Genomic DNA, 24217 nt, shown 5'->3' on the forward strand with positions numbered 1-24217 from the left:
GAGGTGGCAGAAGCCGCCGTGTGTGACACATATTGCGGTTTTCTTTTCGCAGCAGCGTTGAGACACAGATTTGCCCGAATGGCGGGGAATCTCGCCGCCCCCAGCGCCACCCAGCGCCTACCAGCGTTCGCTCACAGCGCGCCCGACCCGCCGGAGGGCGCGGTCGGCGCGCGCATCAAAAACTTTGGACGTACGTCCCTCTGCGGCGTGCAACATAGGCCAACAGCGCCAAAGGCTGGCGCCAATGGCGCCGGCCTGCGGCTGCGGCCCAGTGCGGCCGGCGCGCTGCGACGACCGGCGGCGCCGCCTGCGCGCAGCCACGGGCGGCCGCACAGCCGCGCGCGGAGCGCAGCCGGGCGCCGCAACACCTCCACAACATCTGCAGCGCCCTTTTGCCTGCTGCTGGCACTGATGGCAGCACGAGATGGGCGAGCCGAGGCACACGCGCGCGCGGCACCGTCGCGGCCGCGCGACCCGCACGACCACCGCGCGCAGGCGCTGCTCGCAGCAGACGAGCGGAGAGCCTCTGCTGCTTGCCAGCAGCTGCTGCCTTCCTGCCTGCCTGCCAGCCTGCCTGCCTGCCTGCCGGCCGGCCTGCCGGCCTTCGCACTTCTCACATCCCCTGGCCCGCGAGCACGCTGGCCAAGGGCCGCGGGCGGACGGGCAGGGAGACGCCCCTCGGGCACCCGAATCGCCCTTCGGGCCACCAATCCATTGCTCGTCTCTCCTTCCATAATATCATTTAATATCATCGGCCGAAAGGCTCGCCCATATGATGCTCCCCGCAAGACTAACCACCCACTCTTCCGCAGACAGGCCTCCACAGATGGGCGCCCCCCCCGCGCAGCTCTAAGCGAGATGCGCGCCCATACCTTTCCAGCACTGACTCCACTGCTCGACTCACCTCCCTGTGCAGACTTGCCAGACTGCTGGGCGGTCTTTGCACAAGGAGAGTCACTAGACATACAACCGCCGAGATTACTCACCATCATCGGAACCTCGGCAGACACGCCTGAGGTCCACAACGCACTTCATCTACACATGTGGAATCAAATAATAGTCTCCTTCTACGAGGAGGAAGACATCAAACCCGAACAAACCTGGAAGGCGGTCTTGAACCTATTAGTGAGAAACATGCAAGCGTACTCGGGAGAGGCCAAAACTAGGCTCCGACGAATAAGACACAAGAGCGACCGAGTCAGCGATTCGACCATGAAAGAAATCAGCGACAAAGTAGAACCCATGGGGACGATTGACTACTACGGCAGACTACGACTGAGCAGGCGAGTGAATGAAGAACTAAGGAGAGTGGGACTCGACCACCTCACCACAGAAGAGGCGACGACTCACGCACGAGAGATCAAGTTTGTCAAGGCCTCACAAGCTAGCACATCGAACACCTAAAGACTTAAAGGCATCACACTACAAGGAACGCGGCTGCGGCAGCTTGTCGACTACCAGCCGGTGATGATAGTACTAGCACGCGCCAGTTCGCACCTGTGTCGAGCCTTTCTGCTGTGAGAGAGAGTTGTTTTGACTAAATTCTTCTTTCTCACGGTGCTAAGTGCATTGCCGTTCTTAACGGAGTCGCTTAGGCGGCTCCGGTGGTGTGCTGTGTCGAGAATTCTTTCTAGGGCCCCCGCTGGATAGTCTGCTCCCTCGCCGCCCGGCTCCGCCCGCGCCGCCGCCTTCTGCGCCTCCTTCTCCGCCTTCGCCGCAGTGACGAGGAATGGCAGACTCGGCTGGCCCAAGCGGTGGCCCAGGCGTGCCACCCTCGTTCGCGTCTGGCACCGCCGACGTTAATGCGGCCCTCTCCTCGGCGACGGTCGGGCTTGTGAGCAAGGCAGAGTTTACGCGCAGGCGGGAGGAGCTGGAGAAAGCGGCGGAGCCGGCCGATGAGAAGAAGAAGAAGAAGTCGAAGAAGAAGAAGGGGGCGGCGGCGAGCACGCTCTCTTTTGCCGAAGACGAGGGGGAGGAGGGGGAGGAGGAGGTGGTCAAGCGCCCAAAGCTGGGAAAGAACCCTTCGGTCGACACCGGCTTCCTCCCGGACCGGGAGCGCGAGGCGGCGGCGGAGGCCAAGAAGGCGGCGCTGGCGGCGGAGTGGCAGGCGGAGCAGGACCGGGTGAAGGCGGAGGAGATTGGCGTCACATACTCCTTTTGGGACGGGCGCGGCCACCGGTACGAGACCAAGGTGAAGAAGGGCTGGACGATCGAGACCTTCCTCAACAAGTGCCGCGAGCAGGTCAAGGAGCTGCGCAACTGCTCGCCGGGCGACCTGATGTACGTCAAGGAGGACCTGATCCTGCCCCACTCGACCTCGTTCTACGACCTTATCGTCAACAAGGCACGCCTGCGGCAGAGAGTCGGGACCCGCCAGCCGCGTCGTGTCCGCGACAAGTCGTCCTCTCCGCGACACGTCCCGTAGGCGCGAGGCAAGTCGGGGCCTCTCTTCCAGTTCGACGTGCACGACGACGTGCGGCTGGGGCCTGTGGACTCGCGGGTGGAGAAGGACGAGAGCCACGCGGGCAAGGTGATGGAGAAGCGGCTGTACGAGCGGAATAAGGAGAAGTTCCCGTACTCGCGCTTCGAGGTGTACGACCCGACGAAGAGGTTCGACACATACACGGTGCACGGCTCGGAGACGTTTGGCGAGGGGGTCGACACAGGCGGCGTGGGCATCCTCAGGCCCGAGCGATGAGAGTGACGGTGCGGTGCACCGGGGCGTGCGTGCGTGCGCGTGTGTGCGCGCGGTAACGTCCCGACAATACATGTAAACGGTCAAACTCTCTGAGACGAGAGAATTTTTATCGCGTCTGTGCACTGTGCCGGCTGTGCGATAAAGCACACGCACGCGTCCTCACGCGACACGGGCACACGGCCCTCGGCCGAAACGACCCGCGACGAGAATCACAAAAGTGAAAAGAGCGGGGGCGCGCCAACCCAACCCCAACCCCTACCCCTACCCCGACCCCTACCCCTACCCCTTTGCAGGCCGTCCGCTCGCCGCCGCTGGCCTGCTGCCCGATTTGCAGCTCCCGGACCTGACCCAGCACATGCCCGCCGCCGTCTGCGAGGGAATCGACGTCCGCTTCCAGGCCGGCGGCACGAGCGACACCAACGACTCCAACGACACCAACGGCGCCAACGGCGCCGACGGCATCGGCGGCATCGGCGGCGGCGGCGGGGCCGGCGTCGGCGCCGTTCTCAGCGGCTACTTTCGGTGTGAGACTCGCGTGGCGTTGCCATCGGCGCCACAAACTCCCATGCTTTCGCAGCCAAGTCGTACCGCTCCAAAAGGTTGGAAGTTGCGCGGTCGGCCTCATCATCCTGGCCGCCCGCCGCGTAGAGCTTGCCATCGAGCACCGCCGTGCTGACGTACCCTCGTGCCGTTAGCATCGGCGCCACAGCCTCCTCCTCCCACTCTTTCGTTGAAGGGTCGTACCGCGCGCGCGCAAAAAGCGTGTTTAGAGCCGTATATGCAAAAAACGAAATCAAAAAAAGAGACCGAGAGGCGGAGAGTACAGCGAGATGTGCTTGTGTGGCCATGGTGTGGCGAGAGCGTGGAGGGCGAGCGCGCGCCGCTCGGGCGGGGACCCTCCGGGGAGATAACGTAGTGCGCTTGAGAGGGCCCCCCCCGCTTGAGCCATGTGTGAGGCGCCTGTAAACAAACAAATAAATAAAACGGTCAAACTCTGAGACGAGATGGGATTTAGGGACATGTGTCCCCGCCCTGCACGATCTTAGGATCTTTTGAAATATGAGGCGCCTTGTGCGGACCCGCGTGTCCCGGCTTAGGGTACCCCTAGGCTCAAAAGGGTGGGCCCTGGGGCGCCTGCGGCTTAAACGGCTTAATTAAAGCGGGCCATGGCCCATTTTAAGCTAGGCTGCCTGGGCCGCCGATTCCTTAAACGGTCTTAAACGCTTAAACGGTCCTCGGGAGAGCTCCCGAGGTCGATGCACGATGGTCCGGGAGGCTCCCGGTAGACGCCGGAGGCTGGGAAGCCGGCTACAGTCAGCACGCGCCCCGTATGCGAGTATGGCTCCTGCCAGTGCACCAGACTTACAGATGTGTCTTCAGAGGCGGGTTTGTGCCTAATAACGGCAGTATGGGAGAAAACGGCGCGGAACCCAGCGACGCATGCCGGCGAGGGCCGAGGCCGATTTTCTTAAACGGTCTTAAACGGTCTTAAGAATTCTTAAACGGTCTTAAAAGAGGGACCCCCGTGCCTCCTCATTTCTTAAATGGCAATCTAAGCCCCCAAGCCTCCTCATTTCTTAAAAGCTCTTGAAAAATCCGGCCCTCAGAACCCTAGAGGGGTGGACCCGCTAAAGTGTGTGTCCTGGGGCAGTGAGTTAGAGTGGCACCGTTTATCGCAGAGATTGATTGTTTTCTTTTTTCTAACCAGTTCGGTGATCTTATGACTGCCGGGCCCTGCTTGCCTTTTATTTTATTTTTCTGGGGAGAGTCCCGTGCCCAGAAAGAAAGAAAGAAAATTTTCTTGCTTCTTCTCTTCCCACTTTTATTTTTCTCACCCAGTTCGGCTGCAGAACCTCCTCCTCAACTACGCCTCCTCGGACCCTCTCGCCATCGTCGGCCGCCTCGCCACCAGTTCGGCTGATCTTATGACTGCCCCGGCGCGACGCCGCCACCAACCGCCGCCGTCGCCATCGCCCACATGGGCTCGCGCCAACCACGAGGCGCAGCAGCCCTTTCGTGCCGAGCTGAAGCGGCTTGGGGAAGCTGTGCACGAACTAAACGCGTGGGCTGAGCACGAGACGGCGGACGTTGCCGACCAGCGGGCACTCCTCAACCAGCTGAGCTGCCGGCTCGGAGCGCTGGCGGCGGCAGTGGCGGAGTTGCCGCAGGTGTTTTCCGAGTCCGTTGCGGGCCTCGTCGAGGCGCACGAGTCAATGCGTGGCGAGATTCAGATGATGCGAGCCCAGTGGCGTGACGAGCGCGCAGCGAGCCGCGAGGCGGTAGCGATCCTTCGTGCGCTCATCGATGACGCGAGCGACTCGGCGAGAGTGACGGCGCTCACGGCTCGGGTCCAAGCCCTGGAGGCTGCATCCGCCGCTGGCATCAGGCCCTCCTCGCCGTCCGCAGCGGCGGAGCAGGCGGCAACTGCATTGCAGGCGCAGCTGGCGGCGGTGAGCGCGCGGCTGACGCGGCTCGAGTGCAGCGGCGCGGCGGATCAGGAAGAGCTTGTGCAGAAGGTGGCGATGAGGCAGGCGGAAGCAAGGGCGGAGGCGAGCGAGGCGGAGGCGGAGGCGAGGCGGCGCCAGCATGCCGCTGCTCCTTCACTACAGGCTTCACACCAGGTGGCGGCGGTGGCGGCGGTGACGGCGGAGCACAGGCGACTGTGGAGTGCGCTGCAGGAGGAGGCCTCCCTCCGAGAGCAGGCACAGGCGGCGGCGGCGGCGGCGGCCGTCTCGGTGGCAGTGGAGACGGCGGAGACGGCGCGCGCCGCCGAGGAGAGAGCCGCCAGCGCCGAGCGGGTCGCAGACGAGGCGGTGCTCACTGCGCGCCAGGCGAGAGTAGCCGAGAGTAGCCGAGACTGGCCGAGACTGGCCGAGACTAGCCGAAACTGGCCGACCAGCTCAATGCGCGTCAGGTGGCCGCCCCCTCGTGGTGAGTGCCACCCCTCCACCCGCTCCACTGTCCACTTCTCCCCCGGCTTGTGGCGCCTTAGGCGGCTACCCTCGCCTCGAACGAGGCCGAGGAGGCTGCGGCCGCGCTGGCATCCGCGCGGCGCGCGGCCGGCGACGGCGTGCGGTGTGTGATGGAGGCGCAGGAGGCACTCTCGCTGCGCGTGGAGCTCCTCTCGAGCAAGGTCGACTCGCTAGCGGGAACGCCGCGTCACGGTCAGGCCGGTCCAGGCCCCCCCGGGTGATAACTGAGATTCTGTGCAGCGTTGTGTATATGTGCAACAGTATATGACATACGGCTACACTCGGCTCTCCACTCTCTCACAGCTCACACACCGTCGAGAGATACGCGCCGTCAACACCCTCAAAGTCCATACGTACCGTACGGCGTTACGAGCCGTTTTCTCACTCGAGGCCGGAAAGCTCCGCACCATCCGTGCACCCTCGCAGCCCCTCATCGGCGCAGCACCTTTGCCTGGACAAACAGGTCGTAGACCGCCGCAATCCGCTGCTCACTCTCCGGCGCCGCAGCTCCGCCTCCCGGTCCCGCTCCGCCGTCCGCCTCTGCCGCGGCCGCGACGGCGCGCTCGTGGAACTGCCGGAACTCCTCCGGCTGCATGTAGTGCTGCACGAGCGTCTCTCTGCGGAAGAGCGGCAGCGGCCGGTACGGCCGCACGCCCTCGATGTGCACCAGCCGGAGGTTGGCAACCGCGCCGCTGGCGGCGAGGCGGGCGAGGTAGATCCCTACGATGCGCGGGGACAACATACGGCGGCGGCGTTGGGGCTTTGCCGGGCGGAGAGGGCGGTGCAGTTGGTGGAGGAACAGGCGGGCGGGGCGGGCGGGGCGGGTGCCGATGGCGACGTCGAACACGCCGCCGCGGAAGAAGCTCATCGAGGGCGACAGCTCGACCAGCTTGCCCACCAGGTCGCACGCGATCAGATGGCCGCAGCCCGACGCAAAGGGCGGGTACGAGTCGTGCGGCCACTGCTCCACCGGCATGTACGACTTTTGGGCGGGGTCGCGGAGCGGCTTGGTGCGCCGCCCGTCGGAGCCGTCCCACAGGTACCCCGCGTACACGCCCTCCTGCGGCGAGGCGGCCGGCGAGCGGACCCAGCCGAGCAGCAAGTCGAGCCGGACGTACGAATCGTCGTCGGCGTGCATCCAAAAGGCGAAGTCGTGCGTGGCGACGGCCCAGCGCCACGCGGCGACCACCTTCGCAAAGATGGTCTCGTAGCTCTCCGGCACGCAGACGCGCAGCAGGTCGCCAAACTCGGCCTGCTCGGCGTCGAGCGCCGCGCCCTCTTCCGCTGTCGGCGGCTCGCCGAGGAGGAAGCGATACTCGACCGTGCCCTGCAGCTGCTGCTCACGCAAGGCCGTCAGGTAGGTCCTGCGAACCGCGCGGCGGCGGCGCTCGTAGCCAGCGGCGGCGGCGGAGCTGATGAGAAGCAGGACATCGCACTTCTTTCGGGCGGCGGGCGACGGAGTCGCGACCGACGCCTCAGACGGAGTTGTTGTGAGAGCGAGCTCCATGATTCGCTCGGGGGTTGGCAAGGCGGTCATTTGTGGCGATTCGAGGGGGACATCGAGGAAGAAGGGCGCTGGCGCGGATAGCGGGGTCGGAAGACGACAGCTTGGACAGCCACCCCCACAGCCTGGGTTCCAACGTTTTCCGGGGTGTGGTATGGTAACCAGCAAACCGACCTCGAGACCATACCCCCCCCCCCGCCTCTTGGAAGACCTGCTTGGGGTATGGTAGGGCTAGCCTTGGACCATATCTCCAGTCGTAGCGGTGGAACTTTTTTTTGGCTCGGTCAATTATTTAGCCATATATATATGAGAGGATCACGGCACAGTGTCGTTTGGGTCGACAGTAAATCTCCCACAGCCCACGTAAATCCGTCTTTTTCAGGCACCCGGAGCCCTCCGCGGCCGCTTCTACGCCGGCGAAGCACCATCAAGCTGCTGTACGGCCCCGGCATCGCCTGGAGCTGGCCGCTACCGCGGCAATGCCCCGTCGCCGACTCTTGCGGCCGCCCTTCTCCCCCCGCCGCCCGCCTTCGCGTTCGGCCTTGGTGACCCGCGAGCGCTCCCGCCGGCGGCGGCGTGCCAACCGCGCCGCAGCGAGGCCCCGCCATATGGCCTCGAGCTCCGCGGCCTCGAGGTCGCCTGTGCGCGGAGGAGGGCCCTGATCAACCGTCGAGTGTTGTGCGGGCGCGTAGGAGCAGTGCGGCACACCGTCTGCGGGGTCCTCATCAGAACCATCCTCAGATGAATCGCCATCGCCGGCGCGCCCGCTCTCTGCTCGCAGCCGCTCGTGCTCTGCGATGGCAGCGATCGTGCCGGCCTGCTCTATTGGCGGCAGGAAGGTGTACGCATGCAGAGCAGCCACAAAGTCGGCGCCAAGACGACGAAAATCGGTCTGCGTGAAGTGGTACGGCGCGCCAACGATGGTGGTCCCGGCAAAGGAGGCCTCGAGAGTGAACGAGTTGAAGATGCCGAGCTGCTGCCGGCCAACCATGCGCGCGCTTGAGCGCTTCGACTCCTGCGGGCCGACACGCGTGGCTTGTGTGTGTATGCAGAGTGCCGGCTAAAGAATTTTACACTCCAAGAAAAAAGAAAAGGCACCATGCTAGGGCTGGGTCGAGGACAGACACGTCCCCACTTTTGCAGGATTTTTCCACGGGGGACGTCGAAAGAAAGACAGAAAAGAAGAAAGAAAAAGACAAGAGAGGTGTAGGGAGGCGGGAAAAGCCAAAAAGCCGTCCAAAAAGCCACAAAAAGCCGGCCAGCCTCCCGTTACGCGATTGCTCGCGAAAGATCGCGAAGCGCAGCATGATGCGCGGCCAGCGTGGGAGGAGGTCGGCGCCGACGCTGCTAGAACTAAGACGAGACCGCGACCGACAGCGGGCCGTGCTGGCGAGCATCCGCGCTCGCTGCTGACGACGAAAACCGTTCTAGAAGCCAGCTAAAAGAAAGAAACGGACTGCCCAAGGGAGGGAAGGGAGGACGGCACGCCGCCATAAATAAATAAATAAAACGGGCACGTCAAACGAGGGGGGGGAGAAGGACGCCGCCACCACACAGACGCGGTTCTGATGAAATTCTTTTCCCTGTGTGTGTGCCAGTCCGCGCCAGTCTGCGCCCTTGTCGTGCCAGTGTGCTGTGAGAGAGGCTTCTCCGAAGAATTCTTTTCCCGAACCTGTGCACGCCACACCGCGCCCTGCGCCCCCTTTGTGCTAGGATTCATGCCCGGCGACGCGGACGGGGATGTCGAGAGCCTGCTGCAGACGCGGCAGGGCTTTCTCTCCAAGCTCGGCGGGGGCCAAGAAAAGGGCCACAAATGGAACCGCCGCTGGCGCGCCCGCGCGCGTCTCTCCCCGCGCCCCGAGCCAGTGAATCTGATGCACCCTGCGGACCTTGCGCAGGTTTGTGCTGCGGGACAACATCCTGATGTACTTCAACTCGCCCAAAGATTTCACCGGCTTCCGCGACAAGCCCTCCGGCGTCGTGCTCCTCGAGGAGGCGAACGTGCGCGAGTCGGGCGAGGGCGGCTACTACGGCCGGCCCTTTACGTTTGTGCTCTCGCACTCGGGCGGCGAGTCGGTGGTGCTCGCGGCGGAGACGGAGAAGGAGATGGTGGAGTGGATGCAGGCGGTCCGCACGAGCAGGCTGTGCGTCACCGACGCGGAGGCGGCGGCCATGAGCGAGGCGCAGCGCCAGCAGGCCGCCGAGGCGGACATCGATGCGGCAGTGCACCGGCGCGCGGACGCGGAGGCGGCGCTCGCGACTGTGGACAAGGAGCTGTCGGAGGTGCAGAAGACGCACCGCGAGGTCGAGGCCGAGAAGGAGCGCGCCGAGAAGGAGCTGAAGGAGCTGATGGCGCGCTTCAAGCTGCGCAAGTCGCTACTGCACTGGCGGCACCGCAAGCTCACCTTCTCGTTCCGCGCGCTGGTCACGATCGTGTTCGAGGGGCGAATCGACAAGGCGCGCGGTGCGAAGGCGTCGGCCGACGCGCGCATGGCTGCCGCCCAGCAGGAGCTCGAGGCGGCGAGCGCGGCGCGGCAGAAGGCTGAGGCGCGCGCTGCCGTGGGGAAGGGGCTTGGCCAGGGGAGGGGAGGGAAGACGGTGGGGGGAAGCGTTGTGGGTGGGTGGGTGTCTGTGGTCGGTGGGGGGGGGGGGGGGGTGCAGATAACCCTGACCCTGACCCTAACCCTAACCCTAACCCAGGTTGCCAAGCGCAAGTCGGAGGAGATGTACGTGCGCGAGCTGGAGCTGAAGAAGCAGTGCGAGGCGGAGGAGAGGGAGGGTGACCGGCTGGCTGCGCACGAGGCGGACCTGCGCGCCGAGGCGGAGCAGGAGGCTGCCACTCCTCCACCAGGCGAGAGCCAGGTTCTGAGCCCGGGCCTCGCCCCTCTCCGCGTAGGCGGAGCAGGAGGTTGGCGTCCTCAAGCAGGCGCGAGACACACAACTTCACATAGACGCACAACCCAGGGCCCCGACATCGCACAGTGACAGTCAGGCTTCACAACAGTGGCCAGGGGTGGGGCTTGCATGTTTGTCGTCGTGACAGTCGTCGTGACAGTCGCCGCATACACACATCTCCCCACCGCAGTACGTCGTGGAGCGAGTCAGCGACACACCTCACACGGAGCACCCTCTCGCCCGCCGCCAGCCGTGGGCACATTCTCTTCCCCTCTCTTCCCTCCCACCAGCCCACCCCCTCCGCACCCACTGCCAGCATACTCGCCCGGCACCTGTTCACGGCTAGAGGCGTGAAGAGACGCTGTTTTCACACCACAGGGAGTGCAGCATACTCGCCCGCTGAGTCGCCCTCCTTGCCCAGGCGGGACTCGGCAAGCTCTCCCTCGACCGCGAGAGGCAGGAGTGCCTCGACCTGCGCATGCAGCTCGAGCGGTGCCGCGCCGAGGGCGAGCTGCTGCAGACCAAGCTCAAGCGGCGCGTGCCGACGGGCAAGAGCAAGTAGTGGCAGCCGCCTACTGAGCAGCCCAACATAAGCTTAGCTGGGTTCCATATCACTACTCCTGTCGGCGAGCGGCCGTGAGGGGCGAGGGCCGAGGGCAGCCACCCTCGCGCTCTCTCGCCCCCGCAAAACCCGCGCGCCGCTGCCGCAAATGCCGCGCGCGCTGGCGCCGCAGCCACGCTGCTGGCGACGCGGCGCACGCTTCCCGCCCGGCTGTTTGTGTGTGGTGGGTCTGTTACGGCAGCCCGGCCGGGCCCCGGTGTGGTTGGAGGGGACCTGCAGACGACGTGTGCCGCCGCACAGAGATCATGCGTGCGTCCGCGTATCGCTCCGTTTACTGTGTATCTACGTTTTGTGTTGATGTGTGTGCGCGCACGAAACGCACACACGCACACCGGGTTCACACGGTTGTGCTTGGAGTGTGGCTTGTGCGTTGATGTGAGCGCGCGCGCCGGGGGCGGGGCGCGCGGGGTGCGCCCCCAGCGCCAGCCCCCACCGGCACCGCGCACGACCCCGCGGAGACCAGAGACCACCCGCACGCGAGGCGGGCCGAGGCGCCCGGGGGGGGCGGGGGACGGGGCGGCGGGCGGGGGGTATCCTGCCGCCAATCCTCTCCACAAACGCCAAAGTTTCAAGAACGGGCTCCTTGCACCTTGGGTGGGCGAGGAAAGATGTATATGCCACCGCGGGTTACTCAGTGGGTTTCTGCCCGTGTGGGTCCGTGTGCCGGGCGTGGAGATGCGAGGGTCGCCCCCCCCCCTGCGCCACCACTTTGTGTTGCGGAGACGTTTATCTTCCTTAGTTACGCCGGTTACTAAACTCGGCTGGTTTCGTATAAGCCTTGGGGGGCGGTGCCTCGGCAGGCTCGGCGGGCGACTTTGCCTTCGGCGGGCGTTTGCCTCTCAGTGGGTGGTCTGTCGATATATAATGTGGCGCCTGCTCGTGTTCGCCCTCGCCCTCCTCGTCGCGCACGTCAGCGCCTTTTCGAGCACACCTGCGCGGACAGATGCACGAGAGCCTCCGGTCCCAGATCCGCCACCCCTCAGGTCTGCCCCACTGCTTGGTGCAGACGCTAAGTTTGAGCCGGTCATCGATCGCAATGGGGACAGCCGTGTTTCCTTCGGCGAGGCGCTTGCATACGGGAGGTCGCTGCCCTGCAACAACTACACGGGATACGAGGCCCACCTTTTGCTGACGTGGCGCGCAAATGACGCAGACGGCGACGGCAACTACACGATGGGCGAGGCGCGAGCGCACTTCCAGAGCCTCCCCGATGAGGCGCAAGATGGAATTGCTGGGTGCGTCGGGCATGCTGGGAACGGACGCCGGCTCTCATCTGCGGATGCCCTCCTCCTCGCGCCGGCCTTTGCCGCGACCGTAAAGCCGACGCCGCTTCCATTTCCAATCCCGGACCCGCAATTTGATGACAATTACGACTCCGTCGAATCGACCCGGATGGGCTTGAGTCAACTTTTTAGATGCTACCAGTATCTTCGGTGCCCACCCGATGTGACACCGGGCGACATGGACGACTTCCTCAGCAGCGTGCTGACGCACTTCAAGACGCAGAGTTCCATCGCACAGCTGACTGAGCAGGTCAGCAACGGCGCGGTCCAGGCCATTCAAGACGAGGCGGACGAGAGGAACGCGGATCTGAGGCGCAATACTATGACTGCGTCGAGTCTGAATATTGCTTCGGGCGGGTTTGGCCTTGCGTCGGCTTTCTTCAGGGGGTCCCCCGGAGTTGGTCTCTTTCTCACCGCGAGCTCTGTCGGCACTATGGCTGGCGCTACAGCGCTCAACCTAAAGCAGAAGGAGTTGCAAGAGGGCGTCGTCGAGTACCTCACCGGCTTCCAACAGAAGGTGGTCAACAGGCCGGAGATGAGCACCATCAAGGAGTGGTCAGAGGCTGGCGCCAGGATGGGCGCTTTCTTCCCTCGCCTGCAGCTTGCCACGACCGTTGAAAGCATGTGGGCTCTGTTCGGTGCAATCCCAGTTGGAACCCAGGCGGCCATGACGGACGCGAGCTTGCAGCCATACATGTATGACGTGGAGGAACAACACTTTTACTGCCCGCATCCGTGCACCAACCCATACGATCACCTCACAGTGAAGGCCATGAAGACCTACATTACGCTCATGAGCGCGCCTTTGGCCGCGCTCGATCAAGACCGCGCTCTGCGCCAGCATTACATGATTAAGTTGGCCAATGCCACCGTTGGGGAGCTTGAGGCTGTGAAGGTTGATGCGCTGACCGACTTGAACACCGAATACTTCAATGGGCAGCTAGAGAGGTATGTCCAATTCGCTCAAGGGTTGCTGGGGTTTTGGGTGATTCCCGTTTTCTTCAAGAGCGGATACACGGTGGTCTGGAATTGGTGGAAGGGCGGCAGCCGATTTGTTGGCATTGGGCGGGCGACAGGTATAATCAACTCGAATATTGGGTTTCCGAGTGCCAGACAATTGGCCTCTATTGACGAAAGGCTCGTGAGAGAAGTCGTCAGAGACGTGTCCGCACGAGGTCGCCAGATGGTCAGCTACAAAGATGGTGTCCCTACAGACTCTTACCAGTCGAGGCGGGGGTTGAAAATGCAGGCAGATGCCAGTCAGATGCTGAACACGAAGCCGAGCCAGTGGACTTCCCAGCAGCGAGAATTTTTCAACGAGCAACTCCATGGACAGAACACGGCTACCAAGCAAAAGATCGCTAAGTTCCTAGACAGCAACCCTCAGAGGAAAGCCCAGCTGGCCGCGGTCGCAAAACAAAACGGGATGAGTAAATGGGCAAGGGCCAAAGCAATTATTGGCAAGGGGCTCGCCGTCCTCGTTGTTCTGGCTATCACTGTCTTCGAGGTGCTAGCCATCATTAGCGCACAGACGGTCTATGAGGGATATGAGGAGAAAATCGAAGAGGTTGCATCCGCCACCAAAGAATACTACGCCGAGATCATTTCAGCTTACTCGCAGGGAGAGGAAGAGTCAGAGTAGCGTCATGCACCAACCCGTTGGACTGTCGCGGGCTGTGCTTCATGTCCTCAGCCATTCCCGTGCTGCAAGCGGCCGCTCCCAATCAGGACAGCAGCCATGGGCCCAGCTGCAGGCACGCGGGGCGCGGTGGGGTGGGTAGGGTGGAGCGGGCGCCGGAGGGGTGGAGTCGGATGATGGCCTCTGCCCGCCCATGCTCCATACGCACCCTTTTAGTTCTTTCACCGGGAGGCGGGGCCGCCGGCCGCCAGGGCGCAAGGAGCAGGGGAGGGGTGTTCGGTTCGTTCGATCGGAGGCCCCGCCCACAGGGCTGTGTCTGTACAGACGTGTGTTAAAACGAACATTGATGGGAAAGGGCGCGTGTGCCGACAGAGTACGTGCACGTACGCGCGGGCCCCGGGCCTGTTGCCGCCGGTTGGCCGGTATAGAGGGTCGCGTGTAATAGAGCTTTCTAAGCTCTGGGCTCTATGACGCGTGCGGAGCTGCGCACGGCGCCGCCACAAGGAGCGAACTCAGGGGCTGCCTCGTCTGTAAAGCCGCGAGGGACGCGGCGAGGAGGGCGGCACTAAAGCGAGACCCGCTGTGTCCGATCGTGCGGAAAGCCGCGCAGCGCAATGGACCGAGGAAGATGAGAACCCGCCTAGAGCGACGATGGCGCACTTGCTTAGCGGCGCCTGCCTGGGGAATAGGGAGCAGGCCAGATGGTTCCTCAGAGTAGCGCGAGCGCAGACGGGGACGGCGATCTATGATGTAACATACTTCCGGGCCGGTGTGCGGGGAGCGAACCTTAACGACCGCCCAGAAGCTTTCTGAGCGAACCAATCGGGCCAGGATCATCAGCATATGTCCCCTGCACAACATCGTGGGCGTTTGAGCGGTATTTGAGGAGCACCGCGACTCTGAAGTTCGGCCGGGTGGTCTGCAGACCCCCCCCCCCGGAGCAGCAGAGGCTCCGTGGGGTCGAAAAGTCGACGCTGGGAGTCGCACTCGTCAAACCGTCGCATGACCACGCAGTCCGCACGTACCGCCCACATCCCCTCCACCGCTGAGAAGGCGCAGATCGACCGCCGGGCCGCGTAGTCGTCGTTAAGGAGCGGTTTTTGGAGCCGTACGAAGAGGTCCCAGACGGGCGAACATGCGGTTTTTCGACGACCACACGCGATGTGGTATCTGGTTTTTGCTAAAAACGGGCCGCCTAGTGCAGCATCACTAGTACAACACGCAACCACACTGAGAGCTCCACACTAGCCGGTATAGGCGAGCCCCGGCGGCCTCACCGTCGCCGCTCGCGGCGGAGCCGACGGCGGAGCCACGGGTCGGTGCGACCTTTTGGGGGCCCATGAGCTCGCCGGGACGTCACCGATGGCTCGGCGCGCCTCTTCCCGCCAGCGCGGGGCGGCCCACCTACAGGAGCAAGGGGGAGGTGGTCGTGCGCTCACTTTGGCGGTCGCGCGCGAGGTGAATACTGGGTGTGAGGCGCGCAGGAGGCGATAGTGGGCGCGCCGGCGGTCGAGCCACCGAAGAATTCGACGTGGCGCAGCTCCGCGCCGGCGGGGACGACCGAGCACATGATGTCGGCGGCGGTCACGCGACGAGGGAGAGCCGCAGGAGCCCTCTGTGGAGCAGGCGCGCGAAAGCAGCGATGAGTGGCGCTTCGTCAGCCACCTGTGGGCGGTCATCGGGGTGGCGCCAAGCCTCAGCGAGCTGGATCCGGGAAGGGCAAGGGGTCGCGCGGGCCCTGTCTGCAGCAGCAGTGCTAACTAAAACGACAAAATTCCGGATGGACCGGAGACTGTCTACTCTTTCGGCGCACCGTCCTCGACCGCGCTGAAAAGCTGGCTGGTGGTCGCCGCAGCGCGTCAGCGCGACTCCAACTGGTTGGGCACCTCGGCTGGGTCCATCAGCAAGAGGCCCGCGCCGTCGGGCGGCCCCGGGAGCGCATGATGCCCCTCCGAGAGGCGCTGACGCCCCGCCGAGATCGCGCTGGTTTGGCACGAAAAACACGAGGGCCCAAGGGGGGGGGTCAAGTATGTTACATCATAGATCAGCAAAGTAGCCCAGGCGGCACCCGACTCCAAGGATACGCTGAAGACGCTGAGGATAGCGCATGTCGCTGCGCTGAAGGGCTCACGCTATAGGGTGCTGGATGAGGACGGGTACGATGCACTAGCCCCAGCCGTCGGGGGGGTGTTGACGGCGCTGGTAGATGATCTCTCGGAGAAGAGCCGGAGGGACCTTGGCGCCGGGGTCACGAGGAACTTGCAAGTCGTGGCCGAGGCGGCGACGGGAGCGGTGCAGAGGTGGATCCAGCTCAACGATGAGGCTACCGCGCGCATAATGAAGAGAGAGGAACACATTGAGTGGCTGAGGAAGCTCTTCACTGGGGTGGAAAGAGGCTCGGCCGGCCTTGAGGGAGTCGCGGAGGAGGAGGGATAACGCAGGCAACGCAGGGACGGGCCAACAGCCAGTGGGACGGGGACCCGGAACAAGGGCCGCGACGGCGGCTCAAGCGGGAGGGAGCGAAGACGGTGGGCAGCGAGCGGAGTGGGTGAGACTGATGATGCTCCTTCGACTTAGGGAGCGGTTCAGCTGCTGGGCGGGCTTCAGGCTGGTGCTCACGCGAAAAGGAATCGACGCGATGTGCAAAGCATACAAGAAGGGGAGAAGGAAGAGGAGAGACGCCAGTGATGACGAAGCAGAAACTAGCGCAGACGAGAGCAGGGCAGAGCCGGGGACTGGGGAGCCGGAGCAGACGGCATCGGCCGCCGAGGGAACGTTGGGAAGAGAGCACGAGGAGGGCGGCGACCTCAACCGACTATGGAGGACCCGTCGCCAGACGACGCAGGGCAGAAGACGGTGAGGCGGAGCAGACGCGCAGGGCGAGACGAGGGGGGGAGCAGGACTTTGCGGAGATCAGCAGGAGGATGTACGAAGAGATTAGGAGCAGCAGGGACCCGAGGGACCATGTGGAAGACGGCTTAGTGCTAGTCCCCCATCGAGAGGACGACCCCGGCTAGTCGCCGACCACACCCACAAAGAACCCTGCACAAAGATCGCAAGGGCGGGGACCTGTTCCTTTTTACCCATCTCACAGTAGAGCGAGGTGTCCGTTTTTATTTATTTAATTCACTTCACTGTACAACCATACGCGGGCGGCGGCGCGTGAGTCGTGAGAGGGTGTGAGTGAGTGAGTGTGAGAATGAGTGAGTTAGAGAGAGAAGAGCGAGAGATATTTAGCAATGTATATGTAATTCATGCCCTGTTGCGTGTTGGACTCTGTGGACAGGGGGATGGGGGAAGCCAGAGCGCAGAGGCCAGAGCCAGAGAGGTGAGACGGCGAACGATGCACGGTTCACCCGCCTCGCACAACACTGGGCACGGGACTACATGCTACATCAGGTACACCGCCTAAGCGACTCCTGCGAGGGAAAGAGGCCACACCATCCCCGAATGCTGTAGTGCCAAACGGCGAGCGAGCAGTGTACACGTCTACCGGGCGCGTGACGGGGCGCACCTCAGGCGACTCGGAGTAGCGTCCACGTTAGCACCCGCTCGCGGCAGATGGGGCACTGCTCCATTCTTGCGGAGCAGGAGCTGCAAGCGCACAAGTGCCCGCATGGAATCGCGACGTGCGACTTTGGGCGCGTAAAGCAGATGATGCACGTGGTCTCGCCGCCGAGGGTCGACTCGGGCACGGCCGGGCGGCCCGTATCGAACGTGGCGGCCGCCAGGGAGACGACGACGGCCGCCGGCGGGTCACTCGGTGTAGCCTCCGCAGACGAGGGCGAAGCTGAATAGACGCCAACACTGCGATCACCGCGGCCCCGGCCGCCCCGCCCACGCGAAGGGGAGATTGCAGGCTCGATGCTGGCAGGAGTTGCGCGCGTCTCGCTGGCGGGCTCGGCGTCCCTCAAGCCGACCCCCGTGCCAGCGCCGCCTGTATCGCTGGACGCAGCCTCCGCTGCACTGTACTCGGAGAGGGCGGCCTCAGACGGAGTGGGCGGCGGCAGCGGCACCCCGATGAGTGCCGCGAGGGCGACCTCGGCCTGCTCCCGCAAGCTCCCCTGTGGCTCGATCTCCAGCAGGTTCGCGCGGCGGAGCAAGTCCCCCACGCCCTCCGCCGCCAGGCCGAGCTCCTCTGCAGTCGCAGCCACCGTCTGCACGTCCACCGCGTCCTCCTCGGCAGCCTGCGTGTCGCGCTCCGCCGCCGCCTCCGCCGCCGCCGCCGCCTCCGCCTCCGCCGCCGCCGTCGCCGCTGCCGCCGCCGCCGCCGCCGCCGCCGCCGCCGCCGCCTTCGCAGCCGCTTCTCTTTTAGCCATATCGGCTACCTGCCTCTGAGCCGCCTCCGCTGCTTTCCTGGCTGCCGCCTTTGCGGCCCTCCTCGCCTCAGCCTTGGCTGCTCTCCTCGAATGCTTTGCGTCCGCCGTTCTCTCCGAATGCTTTGCGTCCGCTCTCCTTGCCCCCATCCCCATAGCCACTCGCAGCTCCCTCAAGTCAGCGTAATCATAAGTTGCATTCAAAATCAGAAGCCCGACGCAGAAGCTGAGGAACCCCAGACACCATTGCACAAGCATCGGAGGTCCATAGCCCCACCAACCGTCGGCGGCACCATCCGCGTCCGGGACCAGCGGCAGCGCGTCGTGCTTGGTGGCATCTTTGAGCGCCTGAGCGCACGCCGCGCAACCCAGATCCTCAGCGAAGCGTACCGCAGTGAGCCCTTCCCCGTTCTGCAGCTCGACCTGTGCCCCCGCCCGCAGCAGTGCGTGGACCACCGGCACCCTACCAGCGCTGGAGGCGTCCATCAACGCACTGTTTCCCTTGGCGTCTTGCATATCGACCACCGCGCCGTGGTGGATCAGCAACTCAACCACCCGCTCTTCTCCGACGGCGGCGGCAAGCATCAGCGCGGCCTCGCCGTTTAAGTTCAGATGGTTGACGTCGGCGCCCTTGCTCAACAGATAGTCGACCATCCGAAGCGCCCAAGGCTGGGCGCTATTGCAAGCGTACGTGAGCGCTGTGTTGCCCTCGCTATCTTGCTGGTTGATCTCTGCGCCGTGCCGAATCAGTACAGCGGCAGTCTGCTCGTGGCCATTGTCAGCCGCGTATAGCAGCGCGGTGTGGCCTTCACTGGTCTGCGCGCCCACCTCCGCGCCACGCTGCAGCAGCAACTCGACCACATGCGCATGGCCCTCCCCAGCGGCTGCCGCCAGCAGCGTCATCCCGCGCACACCAGACCAGGCGCGGCGGTGTTGTAACTGAGGGCGGCGGGTGGTCACCCAAGGGCCGTCGTCGTACGTCGGACTCGCCTCCCCACCGCGGTCGAGCCACTCTGACACCACCGCCGCGTTGCCTAGCAGACACGCCTCGAAGACGAGCCCGACCTCCATGTCACCCGCGACCGAGCCAGCGGGAACACTGCTTGTGAGGGCGTGACCACCCACGCCAAGCGCCAAGGCACACAGCAAGGCGGGCGTGTGCAGTGGGATTTGATGCGCTGCGAATCGGGTGGGCGCGCCGGGCATTTCCGAAGCAGTGGGGTCAGCGAGAACCGCCGGGGTGGTGCTGCCCCGCGCTCCAAGGCGTGCCTTGTCAAAGAACAGCCCCGGAGCTCAAGCGTGCCTTGTCCTGACAGCGCATCGGTTGTTTTCTTTTTTTGGTCTGCCCGTCAGCACCCCCATGCAGCGGCGCGGCGCGGCGGCGGGCGACGCAGGGCGGGGCGGCGCGAACACCTGCACCGCACCGGGTCTCTGGCCACATTGGAGCAGTGCAGTGCAGTGCAGTGGTCGCGTCGCCCATGTCCGGACCAACACCCCGTCCCCGACCGGCAACGACGGAATCTACTCCGTGCCGGCGGTCCCGTCGGTGGCGGCGCCGATCGGATCGCGTCGCGCCGGCGGGGGTGGTGACTGAGCGGGCAATGGCTCCGCTGGCCGGCGCGGGGTCGCGCCAGCGGGGAACAGGTAAGTAAGGCGGCATTGTGTATCGACGATGAACGGTCACGAAACCCACCCCACCACACTGAAAGACCACACCGGTCAGTTGACGACACACTCACAGACGCCCGCCGATGAAGCCGGGAGGATGTATGGAGGAATGGTAATGACCTCTCCGGATTGGTTGAGCCCCGGCATCGATGCGGGAAGAGGGAGGATCCCCGCCCCTCTGCTCTCAGTTCACAATCCCCAAGAGGAGAGGCAGAGCCTCTGGCGCGGTGAGACCACCCGTAAGCTCTCAAGGCCGCACCCCCCCTCTTCAGTTCAGATCACGAGCCCACGACGAGCGGCAGCGGCGCGCGCGCACACACACAAAGCTGAGGGAGGGTGTAGAGGATGTAGAGTGTAGAGCGCTGTAGAGCTGTAGAGCTGGAGAGTGCTGTAGAGCTGTAGAGCTCTACATCCACCGCGTGACGAGGCGGGTGCGTTGTAGAGCGATGTAGAGGCGCTCTACAACGTGAAATCTCTACAACAAACTCTACATCATAAGCGGCGAACGAGGCACGGTCGCTCTCCGACATGAGGCGCGTTGCACTTACCAGTGCTGCCCTGGCCTTCTGTCTGCCCGCCCAATGGGTGGGAGGTGCCTCTGCTGCTGTGGCATGCCTCACGGCTGCGACTGGCCGGCGCCTCGGCGCGTCAGCTCGGCTTGGCGTAGCGATCGTGGCCAGCGCAACTCGCCTGGACTCAACGCTCAGCCAGGAGCTCCCGCACGCGCTGGCGCGAGTCATGGCGCATGCAACGCGTCTGAATGCTCGCCTCGCCTCGCGCAAATGCGACCGTCCTCGCAGCCGATAGTCCACCGCCTGCTAAAGAAGCACAGCGACGAATGCGGCACCGGCGACGCATGGCAGGCTGGTCATGACGCAGTTATAGGGTGTTGTGTGCCGTCAGAGTGACCGTCTCTGTGTGTCAGTGATAGTCAGGGCCGTCCATCAGAGCTCCAGTAAGCTCGGAGACACCCCATTAGTGCGACTCGACCTCTTTGAGTCACTGCCTTCCCGGCGGTTTGGCTGTAGAGCCTCTACAACAAACTCTACAGCAAAATCGCGCTCTACATCGCTCTACAACGCACCCGCCTCGTCACGCAGCCGATGTAGAGCTCTACAGCTCTACAGCGCTCCAGAGCGCTCTACATCTCTACAGCTCTACAGCGCTCTACACTCTACATCCTCTACACCCTCCCTCAGACACAAAGACGTTGCCCCCCTCACACCCCGCACCGCACATCCTATTCCAGGGCCGTCCGCGGCGCATCCCCGGCGGCCCGCTCCGACGGTGGCCGGCGCTTGCGCGCCAGCCCCGTCCGCCGCCGGATCCGCGGCCGCGGTCCCTGTCATAGCTACGCGCGCAATGGGGCGACGTGCCCGCCGTCAAGATTTTTTTAACCATTTAAGGTTTTTATTGAATTTTGTTATTTGTAACGCGAGCACCGAGCCGGTGCCTGTACAGCGTACAGGCTACAGTGAAATGGAACTAGCCCGTGTATCCCTAAAGTTTGACCGTTTCATTTGTGTATTCCCCCATAACTCGAGAGACGAGACACGCGCAGCAGTCACAGAGCACATGCTCATGCAGCAGCAAGAACTGTCATGTCGTTGGGACGATCGCCCCCTCGCCCGCGCGCCGCGGTACCGCCGGTACGCGCAAAATGCCGACGACGGCCGGACGATGGCTCACGTCGTGCGTAGAGTGGGAGGCTGTACTAACTGCCATGGCGCGGCGAGAGGCGCACTGGCCGCTGCCTGTGCCTCGCGCGTGGCCGGCATGCGCATGGTTGCGCCCGATCCGCCGCGAGGTTTTACTCTCGCGGGCGGGATGGATCTCCCCCCCCCCCCCCTCCCTTCCCTCCTCTCACTTGCCCGGCAGCCCGCGCTTGTTGCTCGAGAGGCAGCCGTTCACCTTTTGGGCGAAGCGGAGCGAGGAGACCGACTCGTTGTAGTGCTTTGCCAGCGGCGAGATGTTGACGAACATGAGCGTCTTGGACGAGCCTACCCGTCGGGGGACCCTCGGCTGATCCACCGGCGAAGAGTGACGGCGCGGCAGTGTCTTGAGCGAGCCCGAGAGCGCGTTCTGCATCAGGTGCGTGAGCTTCGAGTTGCGGAACGGCACGTGCTTGGCGCCAGAGGCGAGCGCCGCCACCTGCGCGGCAGCGGTGGTCGCAGCGGTGGTCGCAGCGCGCAGGGGCGGAACGGCACCTCGCACCTCGCAAAGCCCGGAGCCCGCCCCGAGCCCCGAGCTCTGCGCCGCGCCACCCCTCGTCTACATCTCGGCGACATCTCGGGTGGGGATCGGATCTCGGCTGAGTCTCGCCACGTCGCCGAGCGAGGAGAGCGACTTGTTGATCGCTCTCGCCTCGACCATCTGCTCGCCGCTCACGCCCGACTCCTTGACGCGCTCCGAGCCTGCATCTCGGACACTTCTCGGGGTGAGCTCGGGGGGGCCCTCGAGGAGGCGACGCCTCGACGCGCTCCGTGCCGGCGAGGTCAACCAGGTAGAGCTCCGACTCTCGGCACTCGCCGCCCTCGCCTGTGGTCAGACATGCCCCGTGGGAAGAGACGCGGCTCAACTCGGCGACTCGTGCGGCGACCGCCGCCCTCGCCCTCGCGGCGGCGGATGCGCATCCGGAAGACATAGTGCGAGCGCGAAGAGCGGTCGTTCATCTTTGTGCTCGCCGTCGAGCGCACGCGCTGCGCAGCGGCGAGCAGCGGCGCCACCTCCTCCGCCGTCGCGACGCGCGTCGACTTGAGGCCTACAAATCTCGGACGATCTCGGGTCATCTCGGGTTCATTTTTCGGGGCTGGCACGCGTCGACAGGAGGCCTAGTCCGGCGAACACCACCGCCCGTCCGGAGATGCCGACGAGTAGCTCATTCAGGACGCGAGGTCGGCCCGAGAGTGCACCTACTCAGCGGACTCCGCCCCCAGTGTTGTCAGCAGGTGCGCAAGCCATCCAAAGGGCGGGGCTCGGCGGTCTCGCCTTGCACGCACACGACGCCGGCGAGGTCCTGCAGCTTGAGCTTGGCGGGCTCGCCGCCTGCGGAGGAGAGAAACGCACGGCTGCAGCGGGGGGGGGGGGGGACTCTTCCCTGCAGCTCGGGCTCGGCGAGGCTCGGCGCCCTTTGGCGGCGGCGCGAGTAGGTCGCGCACCTCCTCGTTGTAGACCTCGAGGCACGACACCTGGAGGGAGGCTCCCCCCCATATCTCCCCATATCTCCCCCACACATCTCCCCCACATACCTCCCCCATATATCTCCCCGCATCTCCCCATCTCCCGGGCAGCCTCCTCGTGGTAAACCTCGAGGCGCGGCTGCGGCGCGACAGGGTGAAGCCTGACTAAATGGCGGCTGCAGCCGTGCGGCAGTGCGCCGAGTGCGGGCTGGCGGCGTCGGTGGGGTGCTGCGGGCAGCGCCGCGTCGTTGCTTCTACCTCTCGCGGCACCTCAAACTCGAAGGAGGAGCCGAGCGCCGACAGCTCCGCCGCGTGAGCGAAGAGGCGCTCGACGGCGCGCGGCGTGACGCCCGGGTCTCCGCCGGGGCCCTCCATGGTGAAGGTCTTGCCCGAGCCTGCGGGCACGCCGTGGGCGCGTCGGGGACGTGTCGCGGCACGTGTCGCGGCACGTGTCGCGGCACGTGTCGCGGGACGTGTCGCGGCAGGGCGGGTCGCGAGGCTCTGCTCGCGAGCAAAGTCGGCGACGGATCTCGGCCGCATCTCGGCCGGCATCTCGGCCCGCATCTCGGCCCGCATCTCGGCCGGCATCTCGGCCGGCATCTCGGCTGGCATCTCGGCTGGCATCTCGGCTGGATCTCGGCCGGCATCTCGGCCGGCATCTCGGCCGGCATCTCGGCCGGCATCTCGGCCGGCATCTCGGCCGGCATCTCGGCTGGAATCTCGGCTGGAATCTCGGCTGGATCTCGGCTGGATCTCGCCCGTCTGGCCGTAGGCAAAGATGGCGACGTTGTGGCCGTCGAGCGCCGACTGCGTCAGCTGAGACACCTGCTCGCGGCCAGAGGTGTGAAGAGACGCCGTCCGCAGCGCCCCCCCTCCCCCGACGGCGTGCCGCAGACACACGCCTCGACGAAGACGTCTTCTTGCGACGCCGCCGCGCCAAACGCGTGGTCGAACTGGAAGCGCTGCGGCCCGCCCTTCGCGCCATCGACGGGCCGGATCTCGAGGACGGTGTCCTCCACCTGCCCCGCCGGCACGCTCACCGCACACTCCGCCTCGCCGCCGCCGCCGCGCACGCGGCAAAAGACGCGGATGTTTCCGCGAAGCGCCTGGATGGTCTCGTGCATCTGCGGGCGGGGTGAGGGGGGAAGGGGCGGCTGGGGAGAGGCGGCGGGGGAGGGAGAGCAGGGCGGGAAGGCGGCGCGCCGCTCTGCCTTCGCGGAGCTCGGCTCGGGCGGGCGGCACGGGGAGGCATGGCGCGTGGGTGGTGTGGCGCACGGGGGTCAGGGGGAAGGAGTCCCCCCTCTCCGAAATGGCGACGACGGGGTGCCTCATGCCTTCCAGTATCCCGTGCGACCTCGAAATACTTACCTTCACCACTTCAACATCGTCAACTCAATATCTTGCCATGTTCCCCGCGCCAAAAGCTCCTCCACTGCTTATT

The 24217-nt window shown here is 64.7% G+C and overlaps 6 protein-coding genes across 6 annotated transcripts in view; 3 read left to right on the top strand and 3 right to left on the bottom strand.

The window, feature by feature from the left end:
- Window positions 1-1640: 1640 nt before the first annotated feature.
- On the top strand, window positions 1641-2783 carry EMIHUDRAFT_458904 (hypothetical protein). The gene is made up of 2 exons (XM_005770967.1): window positions 1641-2344; window positions 2426-2783. Exons 1-2 carry the CDS (start codon window positions 1730-1732, stop codon window positions 2696-2698), a joined length of 888 nt encoding a protein of 295 aa, XP_005771024.1. The 5' UTR covers window positions 1641-1729; the 3' UTR covers window positions 2699-2783.
- A 1766-nt stretch (window positions 2784-4549) lies between these two features.
- EMIHUDRAFT_445122 (hypothetical protein) lies at window positions 4550-5955 on the top strand. Its single transcript, XM_005770968.1, has 2 exons — window positions 4550-5529; window positions 5691-5955. The coding sequence occupies exons 1-2, from the start codon at window positions 4624-4626 to the stop codon at window positions 5889-5891; spliced, it is 1107 nt and encodes a 368-aa protein (XP_005771025.1). The 5' UTR covers window positions 4550-4623; the 3' UTR covers window positions 5892-5955.
- Window positions 5956-6100: 145 nt separating this feature from the next.
- EMIHUDRAFT_243705 (hypothetical protein) lies at window positions 6101-7207 on the bottom strand (the record flags this gene model as incomplete). Its single annotated transcript, XM_005770969.1, has 2 exons — window positions 6101-6362; window positions 6516-7207. 2 exons carry the CDS (start codon window positions 7205-7207, stop codon window positions 6101-6103), a joined length of 954 nt encoding a protein of 317 aa, XP_005771026.1.
- Window positions 7208-9097: 1890 nt separating this feature from the next.
- EMIHUDRAFT_243707 (hypothetical protein) lies at window positions 9098-10631 on the top strand (the record flags this gene model as incomplete). Its single annotated transcript, XM_005770970.1, has 4 exons — window positions 9098-9772; window positions 9896-10036; window positions 10163-10228; window positions 10491-10631. The coding sequence occupies 4 exons, from the start codon at window positions 9098-9100 to the stop codon at window positions 10629-10631; spliced, it is 1023 nt and encodes a 340-aa protein (XP_005771027.1).
- Window positions 10632-17128: 6497 nt separating this feature from the next.
- On the bottom strand, window positions 17129-17932 carry EMIHUDRAFT_118385 (hypothetical protein; the record flags this gene model as incomplete). Its single annotated transcript, XM_005770971.1, has 1 exon — window positions 17129-17932. One exon carries the CDS (start codon window positions 17930-17932, stop codon window positions 17129-17131), a length of 804 nt encoding a protein of 267 aa, XP_005771028.1.
- A 3528-nt stretch (window positions 17933-21460) lies between these two features.
- The window catches only part of EMIHUDRAFT_470226 (hypothetical protein), a gene marked incomplete at its 3' end in the record, with an annotated part of 3773 nt that continues 1016 nt past the window's right edge, over window positions 21461-24217 (bottom strand). The window contains exons 2-5 of the mRNA XM_005770972.1: window positions 23675-23900; window positions 22197-22358; window positions 21923-22011; window positions 21461-21748 (exon numbers count right to left, since the gene is read on the bottom strand). Coding sequence (XP_005771029.1) covers window positions 21461-21748; window positions 21923-22011; window positions 22197-22358; window positions 23675-23900 — 765 coding nt within the window. The remainder of the gene's footprint in view (window positions 21749-21922; window positions 22012-22196; window positions 22359-23674; window positions 23901-24217) is intronic.

Source organism: Emiliania huxleyi (genome assembly GCF_000372725.1).
Source record: "Emiliania huxleyi CCMP1516 unplaced genomic scaffold EMIHUscaffold_396, whole genome shotgun sequence".
In the NCBI taxonomy this organism is placed as follows: Eukaryota; Haptophyta; order Isochrysidales; family Noelaerhabdaceae; genus Emiliania; species Emiliania huxleyi.